General features: G+C 35.2%; 1 protein-coding gene across 1 annotated transcript; it reads left to right on the top strand.

The window, feature by feature from the left end:
- The first annotated feature begins 1,065 nt into the window (after positions 1–1,065).
- LOC116297025 (AT-rich interactive domain-containing protein 4B) lies at positions 1,066–17,928 on the top strand. Its single transcript, XM_031705150.2, has 22 exons — positions 1,066–1,224; positions 2,395–2,511; positions 2,639–2,701; positions 2,780–2,870; positions 2,996–3,075; positions 3,213–3,269; positions 4,550–4,599; positions 5,639–5,726; positions 6,322–6,375; positions 6,765–6,847; positions 6,986–7,080; positions 7,220–7,435; positions 7,583–7,677; positions 7,825–7,922; positions 8,318–9,185; positions 9,373–9,443; positions 9,878–10,269; positions 10,940–10,999; positions 11,217–11,786; positions 12,315–12,551; positions 12,999–13,142; positions 13,960–17,928. The coding sequence occupies exons 1-22, from the start codon at positions 1,222–1,224 to the stop codon at positions 14,043–14,045; spliced, it is 3,618 nt and encodes a 1,205-aa protein (XP_031561010.2). The 5' UTR covers positions 1,066–1,221; the 3' UTR covers positions 14,046–17,928.
- The last annotated feature ends 124 nt before the right edge of the window (positions 17,929–18,052 follow it).

Genomic DNA, 18,052 nt, shown 5'->3' on the forward strand with positions numbered 1-18,052 from the left:
TAGTGATAAAGAATATTACATTGATGAACAAAGATATCATTTCCTTGAGCGAAGATATTTATGGTCATATAGTATCTCTGTTTTCATCGTTATGCACTGATCCAGACAACAGTCGCAACTGGCAAATCGTCTGAGCAATAGCCTACTGTCAATCAATAGCGCAGCACAGTCCTGACGTCATAAAAATGAAGACAAAGGCGAAATTCGGACAAACAAACTTACAAGTTTACTTTCAGCAGATAATTTTCACAGCCGATCGCAGTTGATCTTAGTTTACATGGGTCATTATTGTAACTTTATGTAAAAATAATAAAATCGGTTTGTATAATCCTCGTAGCGGTTAAACATAATGCAATGTTTGTCTGAATCTTTAAGCTATTTTTAGAATCAGTGGGCTGCGCTATTAAATCCTTAGAGTAAGTAGAGGGACATGGAGACCTTAACTCTAAAAATTTATTTAATTGACTAGTCTTTTGCCCAATTTTCCTGTCGTGCCTGTTGTCTTGTTCAGCATGTGATAATTGATTTCAGTTAACGTTATTGGAAAGACAAAACAATTTATTTTGAACAACTTGTAAATAAAATAATCACAATCAAACAAAACTTCCAAGGTCCATGTCTTTTACAGCACTAAACATGCACATTGAAGCATATCCTAATCCCATTTCAAATGAGAACACTTAAAAATGTCCATTCTCATTTCTATTTAAAATTTTATTCTTTATAGTAAACAAATTTCCTGATGGAACTTAAACAGCTGATTTAGAATCATTCTAAATAACAGAACAGGATCGAAGAAGTTATTTCACCTCGGATCTTATCATTATTTTCTAATAAGACAATTATAAGTTTCATTTGGCTTTGTTACTATCGTACCTTATCAACTTTCTTCCAAACAAAATCGAATTTTCGCGGGTTTTCTGTCAAATCGGATGTTATGGCCGTACCGGAAGTGAGCGATTTCGCGTGTATTCCACCAAATATGGTCAAAGTTAAATATTCAACAGGCTTCTTCCGGTGGATTGTAGCCAATCAGGTGTTAGGACCCCCCTGAGCCCGTGGCGAGGAGGGAAGACGAGCGTCTTGTTGTCCTGTGTGTCGGCCATCAGAAAACTAAAATCTTCAGTTTGAAGTTTTCCTTGACTTTTTTGGCAACAATTGTAGGCCCTGATCTCTGCCACGAGTTGGGAGGGAGGGGGAAATAGCATTGGAGCATCTCATATGGTAAGTTTGTTTTCTACTAAAGCATATCAAGTCCATGTTGACATTTTTTCTCAGAAGAAATTTTCTTGAAATTCTTCACTCAAAGGGTTTGAAATGGGTTCTTAAAATTTGTGTTTTCTGACTGTTGTGTTGGGATACAAGCTTCACACTCTTGTATAAGTTCTGTATCGTTACACAAAACATCGTAAAGATCTGTGTTTTCGTTGTAAACGAAGGTTTTCTCTTTTTCGAGTACAAAGTGTTGACTTCTGAAGCAGGGACTATCAAACTTGCTTTAGGCATGTATGTTAGCCTGTACACATTCAATCCTGATTTTTTCTGTTTTCACAATACTTCATTAGCCTATCTTCCCTTTATTTTGTGGCTTGGACCTCCTTAATCATTTGTCCAAGTTTGTAGCTAAAAATTAGGAGATTTTGTTATCTTTTTTGAGCTTAAATTACTAGCTGATTTGCTTAAAGTATCTTCACTACGTTGCATGAAAAAAGTAGTGGTGCATATCTATACCATTGGATTTATACACTTTCCCTGCTGAATTTATTTCCCAAACGAGCAGAAAAGTTAATACAATGTTTAGTCAATGTTTCTGTGAATTTTGGCGAAGAAATATTGAAGTTAAGTCATATTTTTTCAATCAAATATCAGTGCAATGCTGTTAAATCATTGCCCGGTCAGTTAGGCTCGAGTTTGTTTACGAATATTTATTCGAACTAGCTCATGCACACGCTTTTTGTCTCTTGTATTCCCATCAGCTGAGCCAGTTCCTTTCAAACAAATTCCCTCAAATTTTAAGAAAACATTAAGCAACCCAATAGCTTTGTTTGGAACAATTTTTGTGGATTTTTATAGAGTAGAACAGTTTTAAATCAGAGATTTCTGTTGACAAAGTCCAAGAGTATTCAACGAAAAGACAGCCATGTGTAACAACAGACTCATCGAGTTTCCTCGCTTTGTAACTGCAAAAACTCTACACGAATGCATTACCTTTTAGTAAAAAGCCTCCTAAACATTCCTGGAGTTGTGTAGTTTGACAGGAGCCAGTTTATCAGTCCTTTTCGGATATATTAAGTCATTTATTATTCAAAGCCGATTCTGCTCACGTCATGCGAGGACCGTCTTTTTCTTTCTTGTTCTTCAACAAGTGTCTTGGTTTTTTCTCTCTCCCTTTAGGCTCAGGGATCTGAAGAACCTCCCTTCTTGAAAGTAGGAACAGAAGTCAGTGCTAAGTATCGTGGGGCATTTTGTGAAGCTAGTATCAAGATTGTCAAAAAGCATGTAAAGTGTAAGGTTGGTATCTTGTGAAATGTGTCTTTACACTACCGTACTACCTTACGTGGGCTTTACGCAAAAACATCACAAAGGTTTCCCTTAATCTCTTCATTTCCCTCACGACAATCTACTTTGAACACTCTAGATTCAATACAAAGATAATACTACTGCTACTCTCACTGATGATGTAGTCAAAGGAGACTTGAAGGTGAGTTTTTTTTGTTTTTCCCCCTTGTTTTCCATGGTGTTGTCATTCATGTTTTTTCTTCTTCCTTATCTCGTTCAGGTTGGATCAAATGTTGAAGTCAAAACTCCTGATGGAAAGATCATGAATGGAGTAATCATTAAACTCACAGATGCTAGTACTTATACTGTGGGTAAGTGTTTCAGTATAAGCAAGTTGAAATGTTATGATCAGTGTGTGTGACTCCAGATAAAATGTCCATCCTGGTCAGATAAACAACTATTAGGTTACAACTGCTCTGTTTATGTCTAATTACAGTGTTTGATGATGGGGATGAGAGAACTCTTCGAAGATCATCCCTCTGCCTCAAAGGCGAGAGGCATTTCAACGAGAGTGAGGTAAGCATCCAACACTTAGATTCCTTGCTTTATTTTGAAGTTAGGATAGATAGTATGGATGTAAAGACCAAAATGTTGGTCAAGATCAACAAGGTTATACACAAAAATTAATTCATGAATTATCCTTCCACGTCCAGACTCTTGATCACTTACCTTTAACAGATCCAGAAAATTTTGGAACTCCTGTAATGCAGGTAAGGATTTAAATAAGACTCACTATAATCCTTTTAAAAACAAATAATTAGCTATCCCTTGTGCCTTCTATGTCATTTTTTTCTGTATCCTCAATTGACAGTCTTTTTATTTCCCTGTTATCATAATGCTATTAAATACTACTTAGAATGCTACGTATATTTAAAGAGGCATAAAGCTTCCTGTTAGAGAATGGAAGGGAACTTTGATAAGCTGTTTTCTTTTATGATAACGTGCTATATGTTAGGAGTGAAAATATGCTTTATGCTATATACACCAGTTAAAAAGTAGGTGTTAAGATAAATCCTTCAGTGATTTAATGCTTAATGTAAATAAAAGGGAAATTTAACCTGATATATGTAGCTGTACTTACTCACCTTGAACTCACTAAACTCTTTAAAACCTTTAGCTCGTAATAATTGGACCTTGAAGTTAAGAGATGAACTATAAGAATTTATGTAAACATTAGAATCATAACTGAAGTCAGGATTATCACAGGTGTATCTATACTTTTAAGACTGAAAAACCCAATATAATATAAATATATATAAGGTATTTTAGTACTCATAGAAGGTACTAATCTGAGAAACTGGTTGTAAATCTGCTTGTTTCGTCTGGTTCTTTGTTTTTCAAACATCTTGACCCAATACAGGGGAAAAAAGCATGAAATTAACCAATTTATTAGACCATTGTTAGATTCGTTATTTCAGAGTGTATATATATATATATATATATATATATAAATTTATCATGTTTTCAGCTTAGCCAAAGCAGTCTCTTAGATCTTTTTGGGATGAAAAGTGTTGAATAAAGTTGTACATTAAATAGAAAGAAAAGCAATGAATGAAATGTTGGTGTAGGTGTAGTCACTACATCATGCTGTATATCACCAGTATTAAATTGATGACAAAACATAGCTCACTGTATATTCTTTCTCCCATGCTTTATCCCATTTGTTTTTTGCCTTGGAATTCCCAAGTGTACCATCTTGGTGTTTCTCACCATGGGATAGTTTTGTGGATTTGTTCCGTTTAGACTTGTTCTAAAATCTATTCATTCAAGCTAACTGGGATTGGTCACATACTAATGACAAAGTGATTAGGAATATTTTGTATTCTAATGGCAGACAAAGGGAATTCTACCTACCATAATTATCATTTCTGGAAGATCCAGGGGTATTTCCCTCTAGAGTAAGAAGTAATAATAATAAGAGTATATATCTGGTATGATTATGACACCTTTACGAAAACGTGAATATTTAGAAAAAATTTTCCATTTACAGAATGGGAAGAAGAGAAAGAAGAGAAGACCGAGTTTTCAACAATCCTCAAAGTAAGTTAAATATTTATTAACTATTTCAGAGTAGATAATTTAGCTGACCAGGCAATTTCTTGACAATCTTTTTAGACCTACACATGCAAATCTTGTTTAGAGAACATTCTGACAATCATCTTACAAGACAAATAAGCTCTGTTTCCAGTTATTATTTTTTTTATCAGAAGTTTTTTCTTTCCAATCACATTTTTGCTAAAAAGCACCAGTCATTTTTAAAGTGCTACTACGACGAAAATCGCTCAAACTTGGATTCAGCTGAAACTTCCTAAGAATACTCTTTAAAGGTCCAATAATCACTGTATGAAGTGTTTTCTCAATATTCAGGACGAAAGTATGATATTTTTACGATTATTTTTTGGAGTATGTGACGTCATACACTCAACATCGAACATCGCTCCATACATTTCTTTGTAGTTTATGATCAAAATATCAGTAGTAAAGGGAGCAAGAAATACCCAAACACCCCAAAATATAAATTATAGTCCCAAGTAATGTGAAATAAGCACATTAGCCACCCTTTGGGCTTCATAGGAATAAAATAAATGAAGGATTTATATACAAAGAAATATATGTAGCAATGTTTGATGTTGAGTGTATGACGTCATAGACTCCAAAAAATAATCGTAAAAATATCATACTTTCGTCCTGAATATCAAGAAAACACTTCATACAGTGATTATTGGACCTTTAAAGAGTATTCTTAGGAAGTTTCAGCTGAATCCAAGTTTGAGCGATTTTCGTCGTAGTAGCACTTTAAGAATACAGAATTACTGCTTAAGGAAATAGAAATATTGCATTGCTTTCTTTGTAACAATATTTCTCCTTTTAATGTTTTGGTTTTGTTTTTCCTTGCCTAAGCTTAACTTGCATTGTTGTGTAAACAAAGTCTCTCATTTCTTTAGTTACTTTAAGATATCATTCAAAATTAGGCTTTATCAGCAACACTTTATAAATGGCTCTAACTTTCTACTAATAGAGATCAACTAAAGCTAGCTCTTATTGATGTTTGATATAAATATATATAATTTGTTTTCAGTGCGGATGATACCGGGTCAGAAAAAGAAGAGAGTGCACCAATACCTTCTAAAAAGAAATGCTTGTTTAATGACAGCATTGTAGGAAAGGTAAACATGTTTTTCATAATTATTCTCTTTGCTTGTGGTTTGTAGTTTATGAATGGTGTGTAACACTATTAAGCTTTCTCTTAAAGTGCCTATCACCCTTGTGACAATATGCTAATGTTGTGACATATGAGGAGGCATTTATGGTTATTGTTGTTCCTCGTAATTCAAAACACCGGTTTCTATGTGAAAGCTAACGTGCAATAATTTTTATAAGAGCAATGGGAAAAACAATGACGTATTCCAAATCTTATTTATGTGTGCCAGTAATGTTTTGTATATTAAATTATTACTCCTCATACGTCACAGCATTAGCACATGGCATGGAAAAACCTTTATGATTTCAAGAAGCCGCACTCAAACTATGAAATATTTTCAGGTTATTCCACATCTTACCCTATGTAGAATCAATACTGTGAATATTGTCAGAAGGGTGATAGGCACTTTAATGCTGCTGAAGGACTATAATGTACTTAAGCAGAGTTGTCTTCCAGGGTTCTCTGGTTTCCCTCCCTCTTTCCTTTCCCCTATGTTAATTTCTCTAGCAACCTATCTTAAGTTTATCCAATGTTAAACAAATACATTTCTTTATCTTTAGGTGGTGGTCGTTGAACGTGGAACAAGAAGAAAATCTCACTGGTTTCCTGCATTGGTAAGGCTTGATCATTACCTTGAATAAGTAAATAAAATGACAACCTAAGATTGATAAAATTGATGTACCCATTTCTTTGAGTGCTTGTGACATTATAGTTGCCATTTTGGTGACTTTAACAAAAGATTTGGTGTTGGTGTCTTTTGTCATAAAACCAACATGCAACCATGTCTTTTGTCTTTTTATTTTAATTCATGGAATGCATACCACCAGTAGCTGTTATTACAGTTTACCCCCTGAGATATTCTTTTGTTTGAAGAATCATACAAGTGGAGCTATCAGGTCGATACAATGCTTTTCTCATTTGTATCTATAATGTCTGCTATTGACACCCCAATGGACACTGCTGGAAGTCATTTTATATAATATTATAACCATTAATATTGTAGGGAGTGAGTCCAAGTCCAGAAAACATGGTTTACATCAAGTCCAAGGACCAATGTGTAGTTCGTTCTTTCAAGGATGGAAATTAGTAAGTGTGTAAATTCAACCTGTTTTTTCAGTTATCAATTTAAGGCAAACATTGCAAGTGCACCCTAAGTAGACACATCCATATTTTATTGTATTTCTTTTAACTTTCTTTTTGTTTTATATTTTTGTTTTATTTTAGTCATGTTGTAAATGTCAGAGATACCAAAGAATTTTCAAAGGACCAGGATCCTGTTAGCAGTTCTCTAAAAACAGATAATAGAGCAAACAAACCAGGTAAGAGGAAACAAAGGACTTGTTATCACCACCGCAAGTATAGAAGAGTGTGTGTCTGTGTAACATTGGTTTGTTCTTATTCGATGAAATAAAAATATTATCATTGTTATGAAATGATTTCTTTCATTTTTCTTCATAGCAATAGAACGTGCTATTGCTTACATAGAAACTGGGCGCATTCCATCGATATGGGAAGGCAATAAATCGGAAGTTGTTACTCATGATGACAACGATGATGATAGTAGGAGATCATCATCAAAACCAACCAAGGCTGCATCATCTGATGATGAGACTGATGAAGATGCAGAAAGGGATGCTTTTACAGAAAAACTGCAAAACTTTATGGAAGAGAATGGTAAGCCTTGAAAAATGCAATAAAGTATTAATCTTTATTATCTTTATCCATGCTATATTCTCCTGGAAATCTAAAATATTTTACTCTCTTTTTTCGAAAAGGACTGAATGGGAAATGTTGTTTTATTGGTTTTTCTTTTTTGTTCAGGCACACCAATTGTACGTCACCCCATTCTTGGAAACCAAGATCTTGACTTACACAAACTATATTCTCTGGTTATGGAAGCAGGAGGCATGGAAGAGGTAATGTATTGCAGCCCTTGTATTTGAGCTATAGAACAGATCGTATATTAGTGGAAAAATAATAACTAAACTATATTATTGATGGATATTATTTCACTGTGCTCTAAAGGGTACCCATTTTCAAACCTTTCATTTTTTAATCTCTAGGTAACTAAGCAACAGCAGTGGAGGAATATATACTCCAAGATGGGGATTGCGATCATGCCACCCAGTGCCTCGCACCATATTAAGATGGCATACAAAAAGTAAGATCTCAATCCTGTACCAAGAGCCTAAATAGTTAAACTAGAATATTAAATGCTAAGAAAGGTCTAAAAATTATGACCACTGTTTGACGCAATTTGAATAGCTAAAAGCCAGATGTAACCCAAACAATGGCTAGCCTGTGATTTCGGCATGCAAAGTTGAAACTTCCAGTTTGAGATAAATGGTCCAGAAGCTAACTCAAAATCAGAGCAATGTAACCAAGAGCAATGTAAGACCTCAAAAAATATTTCATCCCACTTCATATTCTACCTCCCGCTGATTTCATATAAAGATCATTCTTTGAGAATATCACTTTTGATCAGGGTTGTGGATCTTTGATACATGAAACTTTCAAGTTTACAAATTTTGATGTTTTTCATGTTTTTCTTCACAGATATCTTCAATCATTTGAAGTACATGAAACCAGTGGAAGCACTGGGGGGTCTGGAAAAGACAGCGATGAAGAAAAATCAGATACATCAACTTCAAAAAATGGAAGAACAAGACTTGAGAGAAATTCTAAAACCTCAACTAGACAAGGAGCGATAGAAAAGGTAGAGAAGACTTCTGCAGATAAACGAGCTAGAACTGGAAATGCAGAAAAGGTTGAGGAAAAAGCCAGTACCCCTAATAAGCCAGCACTGAATAAACCCAGAAGGTCTTCTACTCCTAACAAACCAGTTAGCAAACCAGTTAGCAAACCAGTTAGCAAACCAGTTGCCAAACTAGCTGAACCAGTTAGTACCTCAAACAAACCATCAACCAAACTACCTGTACCTATAAAGTGGCCTTTGTCAAATTTATCAACGACAACACCTAATAAACAAGCCACCACTCCTACTGGGAAAACATCAGCAAAATCAACACTCTCCAAGCGGAGCATTACTAATAAACCTTCAACACCTGAAACAATTAAGGAAAAACCAGAAGATAATGTGAAGATAGAAATAAAAGTGGAAAATGAAAACGGTGAGGTAGCCAAACCTGAGGTGAAAACAGAAGAGCAAGAAAATGGGCAAAAGAATCTGAAACGTCAAGACAGTATTGAATCTGATATCGATGTTGATGAGCAGGTGACATCCCCTGAGTCGGAACTTGCTGTAGATGTCGTTAATAGCCCTGGGAGTATGTCAGATACCAGTGAGTCTAAATCAGACACACGATCAGATGCTGGTACAGAAGAGTTTATTGATTGCGTTGTTGGGGATAAGATTCAAGTCAAGTATGGAAGAGGAAGGAATAGAAGATTATATGAAGCTAAGGTAGGCCCTTCCTTTGACTATTATTTAGAGTGTGCAGCAAACAGTGCTTGATGAACTTGTTGTCAAGGCTTAAATAAGGATCCGACAATGTCTGGCCAGAACTGGGACCTGTCCAGAGGGTTCGTGCTACTCCTTAAATTCCTTGAAAACTCCTTGAATTTAATTCACGTTTTCATCTTTTTTCCAGATCGTAACAGTTGATCCTGATGCTGAGGAAGGTCTACTGTATTTAATCCATTATGCTGGTTGGAATATTAGGTATGTTTGAAGTAAAAAAGTGTTGTCACCCAAACCATTGAATAAGTTTTCTATCTACCTAAGTATCAACAGACCTATCCCGAATTCGCTTGACTGCCTTGAAGTCAAGACTGAACTTGATTATTTTATTCATCAACTTCAACCTCCACTTGAAACCATTGTTTTGTGACCAGTCAAGTGAATTTGGGATAGGTCTATTAAAACAAGTTTTTTCATAGTTATTTAAATTAGCTTTAGTTTGGTAGTTAAGCTTAATGTTTATTGTAAGCTTCAATGTTTGTTTTGAGGTATATTAAAAGAGACTATTGTCATTATTATTGTTATTATTAGTAGTAGTAGTAGTTGTCATTTAGCAAATATTGACAGCATCATTCAGTAAATGATAAAATACTTGATTGGTTTGGATTTTAATTCACAATTTTGTATTTTTTAAGGTATGATGAATGGATAAGCCCTGATAGAATTCATTGCAAGAGCAATAAGCTATCAAAAAAGAAAGGAGGTACAGCAAAAGAAATACCCAGATCCAAAATACCACCCAGACCGCTTGGCAAACAATATATACGATCACTAAGCAAAAGGGGTACAAAGAGCCCACCACCTTCCAGCTCCAGCAACAAAGCAAGTGACTCCAAGACAAATCAAGGTAATGGATCAAAGAATTCACCCAGGAACTCACCATCCCCACCACAGATAGATTCATCTCTGTCATCACCAGCATCATCATTATCAACTACGAACTCTAGTAAATCAGTAGCCAAGGCCAGTACTCCCAGTAGAAGAACACGTTCAGAAAGAAGTTCACTATCTAATGGTTTAGAAGAAGGTATAATTTTTAATTTATTAGCTTTTCCCCATGAAGGCAGGGAAACCACACTAGCTTTTATGCCAATTACAGTGGGCCCTGTAGAGTTTTAGCACAGGCACTGAAGATGGTCGTCACCAGCGTCTTCAGTGGATCTTTTATGTCCGCCTTGTACAGGGTTATATAGTGAAGACAGACGGGGCCTACGGTTTTAAGTCCTTGTCCGAGAAGACTTGAAGGTCTAACAATTTGCAGATATAATTACAAAGGCAGCACCTTTTCCTCAATTATTTTAAGACCCTTAGTGTTGGTCTGACCGAGGCTTGAACCACAACCTCCCGCACAACAGACCGATGCTCTTACCAACTGAGCTAATCGGGTTGCAGTATGTGGAAACCTTGAGTTGTATAGCAGTGAGAGTGCCCACCTCTCACCAATGCAACCAGGGTTCAATTCTTGGACATGGTATTGTATGTGGGTAGGGTTGTGTTTTGATTCTCTCCTGTGCTTTTAGAGTTTTTCTTCTAAATTCCTGTTTTCCTCTTCCATAAAAATCAACTTCTAAATTCCAATTTAAATTTCAGGGGACGAAGAGCTACTCTATAGAAATGCCACTACTATACCCCATTATTTAATTTTAGTATTAATAAAATTGTTTAGACTTACAAGAATGATTTTTCTGTTATTTTAGCTGTTAAGAGTCCTCCTGGTAGAAGAAGACAAAAATCTGAAACTCTTGAGCCACCAACAGGTTTGTTTTTGTATCTAAAAATAATATTAGTTCAAAATATTTTTTGTAGACTCAAATTGTTTCCTGAATTTTGATATATTTATTCACTTCTAAGTGGATTCCACTTCTTCAATGTGATTGTTCTGCTTGTTTTTTTTGACACCCAGTAACCTAGTACCAGCAGTTTGGATTTAATATTTAATTTACACTGTCTTGTCCCTTTTATTTTAACCTACAGAAAAACAGAATCTAGAAAAAACAAATGAAACTCCTTTGGCTGGACCATCAGATAAAGGATCAACAGATAGCACAGAAAGTTTTAAAGAATCTTCTGAATCCCACATCAAGAATGAAAATGAGATCAAATTAGAAAGTAAAGACCAGGATTGTTTAGGAAGCTCTCCTAGTAACAAGCTAGATTCTATTAATTTTGAAAATTCTAATGAACAAGATTCTTTGAATTTTCCGACCAACAAAACATGGGCTAAGCTTCCTAATGGCCTTACCAATTACAGTTCTTCCTCTGAGTCTGACTGTCCTGAGCATTCAACCTCAGATAATGACATGGAACCAGCTTCAAAGAAGATTAAATTGGAAAAGGAAAAAGAATTAGGAGCAGAAAATATCCAAAGACTACTTGATGAGCATGTGGAGCATAAGAGTCCTGTTGTGGCTCCTTATTCTAAGGGAAGTAGCAGCTCAGAGAATCAAAATGGATCTGAATGTACTAGAGAAGAGAGGGAAAAAGAACAAAAGGATTCAGATGGCAAGGAGAAAGATGACTTATCAGAGACTAAAAGTTCTTCTGGTTAGTACCTTAAATACAAACTTAGCTGAAAGATTTTCTAACTATTTTATATTTTTTGGAAATTCATACAATAATTTAGATGTCGATTGAATTATATCATAAGGGTAGAATTTTTTTTAAATTTGGGAATTTAGAACAGTTCCTTTTTATATATAAATTAAAGTATTTTACGAGTTGTTTTGTAGTCCAGTAAAAACAAAAAATGTTTATCAATCCACATTCATGGTTCATCTCTTCATTATCATGCATCATCAACATCATCACCATTATCATTGATTATTATCACAGTTTACTACTAGGTAAGTATTACAGGACTTAAAATAATGGCTGGACATCAGATAATGTCCACCCAGAATTGAAACTTGTCTGGTCAAATCTTTTCCTTGCCAGTCATTTTGACCAGCAGTGTCGAGCCAGAAACCAGGTATGAATGAGCTAATACTAATTTGGCCCTGGTATTAGTAATTTTAGGCTTAACAAATGAATATTTGTTTTCTTATTGATTTATTTCTTGTATGTGGTGATCAGGTCCAGAAAGTAGTAAAGAGACCACCAGCCTCAATGTTTCAAAAGAAGAAACAAAGTCAGAAAAGAAAGATGATCATCGTAATAAAAGACATAGGAAAAAGAAAGAAAAAAAGAAACACAGACGGCATTCAGTGAATGAGAACAGCAGTGATGTTCCAGGCAGTCCTAATGTAGCTCATTCTCCTTCATCTAAGGGATCTCCTACCAGACCTAAAATATGTTTTGATTCAGATTTAGGTAAATATTATCAAATTCTCATTAGATTATTCTAACAATCAAGTGAATATGTGGATAAATGGATGGGAAATAGGTGTGTAGGTGGTGGATCTATAAGTGGATGGATAGAATTCTCATTAGATAATATTCTTACAGTCAAGTGAATATGTGGATAAATGAATGGGAAATAGGTATGTAGGTGGTGGATCTATAAGTGGATGGATAAATGGATGGGAAATAGGTGTGTAGGTGGTGGATCTATAAGTGGATGGATAACTGAGTTGGAAGTCAGTGTGTGGGTGGTGGGTCTATAAGTGGATTGATACATGGGTTGGAAGGTGGGAGGATGGATAAGGGAATATGTCAAACTTGATGTAGTTTTATGGCAGGTGGATGGACTATGGCAATGAATGAATGGGATGATTCAGTTTGGTTTCTCATTCAATTTGCATTTCTCACACTATCTAGAAACTATCAAATCAATGGAGGATGGCTCTGAACGTATACGACTTTTACAATTGAAAATAAATGAAATGAGAAAAGTATATGGATCGCTCAAGGCAGAGGTGGCAAGCATAGATAGGAAAAGAAAGAAGTTAAAAAAGAAAAGAGGTGTGTGTTCGGGAGTTTTATCACTTTATATTTAACACAATTATTTTCTCAGACCTCCTTACCTTGAGCGCAATGTTTTTCCATTTCAGACCATGTGTCATTACCTCGAGAACAAGATTTCTTGTTTGAGTTGTATCCATATTCATGTGTCTTTTCACGTGCAACCATGAAACAAAGAAATGATATTCTAGGGAATGACTCGGGGTCTGAAATGAGAAAATGTTATGTCCAAGGTAAAAAGGTATATTATACCTCATATTGTAATGTATGGAATCAACGGTGGCACAGGGATATTGTGCTTGCCTCAAACCTCCATAGTCTCAGGTTTGAGTCCTTAACACCGCATAACTAGTAAGCAGATTTCATTAGGTATCTCCCTTGATAAAAGGGTTTTCTCAGGTTTCTCTCATTTTCCTCCTTCAATGGGTAATTTAGCCAAGCCCTGAATTTGGCCAGCTCAGAGGTTGCATTGGAGAATAGGCCCTTTGCAGCTAAGCAATCACGTGCTGATTAATTCACTGAGAACAAATGAATGAACATTTTGATTCCCATGGGTGAAATTTACTGGACTGAAAACAAACTTTCTACAAAGTGTTTTGAGAGATCGTAATAAAACTGCATTTCGTAACACACTGGATACACATGTTTTCATTCAGTTCTTTACAAGTAACTAAAAAGAATCACCAATTTAATATAAAAACAAAAATTTTGCAGTCCAGTACAGACACATGACCGTTAACTGCAAAGGGCCTATTGATAAAAAATTTGATATTTTGATAAACTCTTAATCATATGATCTTCCTAATTCTCTTTCCAGAGGATGCAGCGTCACATGAAAGTAACTCCAAATCTTCTCATTCAAACCATGTTACATCAAGTCCAGCACCAGTGGAGTGCAGATAGCAAGGTCAATCAATGATTTATATATGCAATCCATATCTAATTTAAATCCAATTATTTTATCCTAATGTTTTTATGAAGATGCCCCCTCTGCAATGTGTATTTATGCGACAACAAATTGTCCTTACTTGAGAAGGGAGGGCATTGTGTAATAATTGTCCATTCATCTTCAAAATTAGTAGCCCACTTATTACAGTTTACTACAAAATCTTTCCATGAAATGTTTAACTTAGAAAACATGATGGTGAATATAGGTAATACAATCAAATAATATAATCTTACTCCAAATTCTAAGGACATTGAATCCCAAAACAAGGAGATGTGAACTCCAGCTTGGTGAATTACAATGTCCATTCATTATTTGAAAACATCTCCCATCCATGATTGATAACTGCCATAATAACTATAACTATTAACCATTCACATCTAGTCGGCATTTTAAAAATATTCCAAGGTATGACTTTCTTTAAAATCATACCACAGGGTTTTTAAAAAACTCAAATTAGTATTAATGCAAAGATGAAATGAATTCTTTGCTTTTTAGAATTCCACAGCTGTCATAACTTTATTATTTAGTGGTGCTTTCAGTAGTATTTATTTTTGTTTGGTAGAGTACATTCAGTTCGCATCCTTGATATTGTTCCTTCACAGTCGTATCATACCTTACTGCATTATTGTACTATACCTTATGACAATGGTGTCATATCTTATACCTTTCTGTAACATAATATAACATGGTAATGCTGCCGTTTGGTAAAAACCTGGTAAATGGTCATCATTTTGTTTTCAAGATTTTTATAATCCAAATCCCTCAATCATTTTCTTGAAATTTTGTTATTTTTTAAATCGTTTTTGAGAAGTGTAGCATACATAGATAAACAAAATATGTGTAAGTATATCATAAAACTGATACATTCATTTATTTATTTTACATATTAGATGTGCAAAAATGATGTTAGGGGTGCTTAAATTGCCCCCTGAGATGTTTTGATAGTTTTCTTGTACTTAGGAGTTGATTTATTAAGGGTTAATTTCAATTCTAAGTTGATGCAAATTTTGTGAAAAGATACCACAATTTTATAGACCCCTTGCATGTGACGTCAAAGCAGCTCGATCTGGGGGACAAAACAATATAATTCAAATCTCCTGAGAATTGGAACCTATTGTTTTGTCCCCCAGATTGAGCTGCATTCCAAAGTGCTGCAAGGGGTCTATTTTCCATTTTCTTAGTAAAAATCTTCTCTTTTTTGAATAAAATTACGTTTTCTCAAACCTATTTTTCAAGAAAAAAATCATTTAACCTTCTATTTATGTACACTAAAATACAATTTCCTCATGGTGCAAATGCAAAGAAAATGAGACAAATTAAAACCAATATTAGGACTAGAGCAGTCAACTTCATAGTGGTGGGCCCTGTAATGGCCTCTATATATAAGCATTCTGATTGGTTGATTTTTGCATTGCTTCGTTGTGATTGGTTAATAGAGAATTTCTCCAGAGGTATTAACTGTGCACAAGTACTTGTCTTCTAGAGTTCTTGCCTCCAAAGAAAATCTTTAGAATTAGCACATATAGCTTGTACCATAGAAGAAAAGACATCTTAATAAGTCTTAAAAGGTAGTTTTTAAGTGTATTATAGTGCAGTATAATTTCATAATGAAAGGCATGTCGTTATTGGTGTGTATATATATTATACAAACATAATGTCTAGAGTAAAATTATTATTAAATATTGCTAATTCTACTATGCCGAAGTAGCGAGGATTCAGAATTCTCTATTCAAGGTACTAATGCATTTATGCTAAAAGGTCACATGACTGTACAACCTTAAAGTAATTGTGTCAAAATGAACACCAGAAAGCAAAAATTACGCTTAGATATTAATACAGAGACAAAGGCCCAGCTCATAACATGTGACACAGCAGGGCCGTAGCCAGAACTTTTACAGAGAGGGTGCACATCAAATAAAATCAGACCATTGATCGGTTTTTAGTAGCCGTTTTTTATTGACAACTGTTATGCTTTTCAAAAAGTGGTTGTCAAAAACCCGTGAAATACACCAATTTTAAAACAAATGGAGATAGATGAGCTGACCTTAAGCTTTTATGGGGGAGGGGGGTGCACGTGCACCATGTGTTCCCCCCTGGTTACGGCCCTGCACAGGAAAAGTGGCATTAATATGAAATTGAAGAAATGTGTTGGATAACAAGAGCTTGATGGTCAACACATTTTCCCATACAAATCATTTAATTATTCAGTATAGTATTTTTCCCATTACTTTCTACTATAGTTGACTTTATGAGCTGAAACCTTAATATTGAGGTACTCTTTTCTATTTCTGTTGGTCATTTTGAATTAAGGGGTCACATGACCTGTTGGTGCGAGTCATCCATTCTTTCATTCATGAACATAAATGGAAACTTGCTTACTATTGTCACACAGTGTGTGTAAAAAACTCATTTTGACAACGTTGTTCACCCTAAATCCGACCACAATAAATAGAACAATGATAGTTTTATTGATAGTTATCACAAGTCAGAATGTGCAGTGTAGGGGGGAAATTAGAACTCAATAATGAACAAGTGGCTGAACCATCAAAACTGTTTAGTTGTATGTAAAAACACCAGATTTTTGGGTGAACAAGATTTTTGAAATGAGTTTCAGTAGAGTGGCTTGACAGCACCCATGTTAAAGGAAAAAACAATGCATTGTATGTGCATAACACAAGTTCACTTCCAGCAGGAAATTTCTATTTCTTTGCCCTACGACATAGCTGTCATAAAACCACTCTAACTACATTTAAGCATTATTTGACCAGGTTGACGGTATTCTCCTTTGCAACTATTATAAATGTTGGATGTAATCCCCCACCCCAGCCTCCACTAATGGCCATCAGTGAAGAGGAGCTGGGAGGAACTGAGACACTTGTAATGGCTGTGAAGGGAACTGTCGACAGCAAAGTTTTTGTTGTCGAGACATGGTCCTTTCCGTTATGCAACACTAGACCAGTCCAGTTGCTTAACAGAAATGACAGGAAGGACAACTAAGGCCTAGGGCAAGCGTCGAACTTTCCATGCACCGAACTCATTAAAAACAATGGATATCAGGTGATAATGAAGCGGCATTCTTTGATGCAATTAAGTGCGGTGCATTTAAGGTTTAACGTTTGCCCGAGGCCTATAAGATAAGCGTCATTCATGGAGTCAAATGCATTGCGGTCTTTTTTACATCATCAGCAACATGCACTCTTTTCACCCTGTTACCAGATGCATTAATGACTGCATGGATGATGATAAAATCATTGTAGCCCATGCAAAGGAACCTTGAGCCCCGACAAAGTCTACTACCCTGAGTCAGTAGTTTGCATACCATATATGCGTGAAAAAGTTAACAAACAAGATTGTACAAATTAGTGCAAAGCTTTGTGTAATGAGTTTCACTGAACTTACTAATTTGTGCAATTTCTTACAAATATTTCACGGATATATGGTATGCACTCGATCATAACTAGTTTATTCCAAACTCCATATGATTTTCAACCCCGAGACAACTTTTAATCACATATTCCATGATTCCTTTGCGTGGGACACGAGGATAATTGCCATACTGCCAGTCGCCCTATCAGCCTCAACCTGGTGTATTTTAAGCACTCTTCCGAAATGTATATTTACATGGCAAATATTTATGACTGTGTGATGATAGCTATACCTTGCCTGGATATCTTGCCTTTAAGGCAATATGTAGAAATAGGATTTTAACTTGTGTATTGTCAATTATTCAATGTCTAAACATTCCTGCCAAGCCAAAAATATCTTTACATACGAACAATATTATTATTATTATTATTAATGCAAGGAATAAAATGTGTCAATCAATGTCTCATTCAATGAAGCTGACATTTTTAAAAGAGAATGTTTTGTTTGTGTTTAAGTCGTATATCAATAAACCTGAAGCGAGATGACGTTTTACCCCCGACTCTATACCATAATAGTTTTTAAAATTCTTTCATAT

The sequence above is a fragment of the Actinia tenebrosa genome, unplaced genomic scaffold (genome assembly GCF_029948245.1).
Source record: "Actinia tenebrosa isolate PJP-AT-01 unplaced genomic scaffold, QUT_ActTen_1.0 PGA_scaffold8__29_contigs__length_14323225, whole genome shotgun sequence".
NCBI lineage: Eukaryota > Metazoa > Cnidaria > Anthozoa > Actiniaria > Actiniidae > Actinia > Actinia tenebrosa.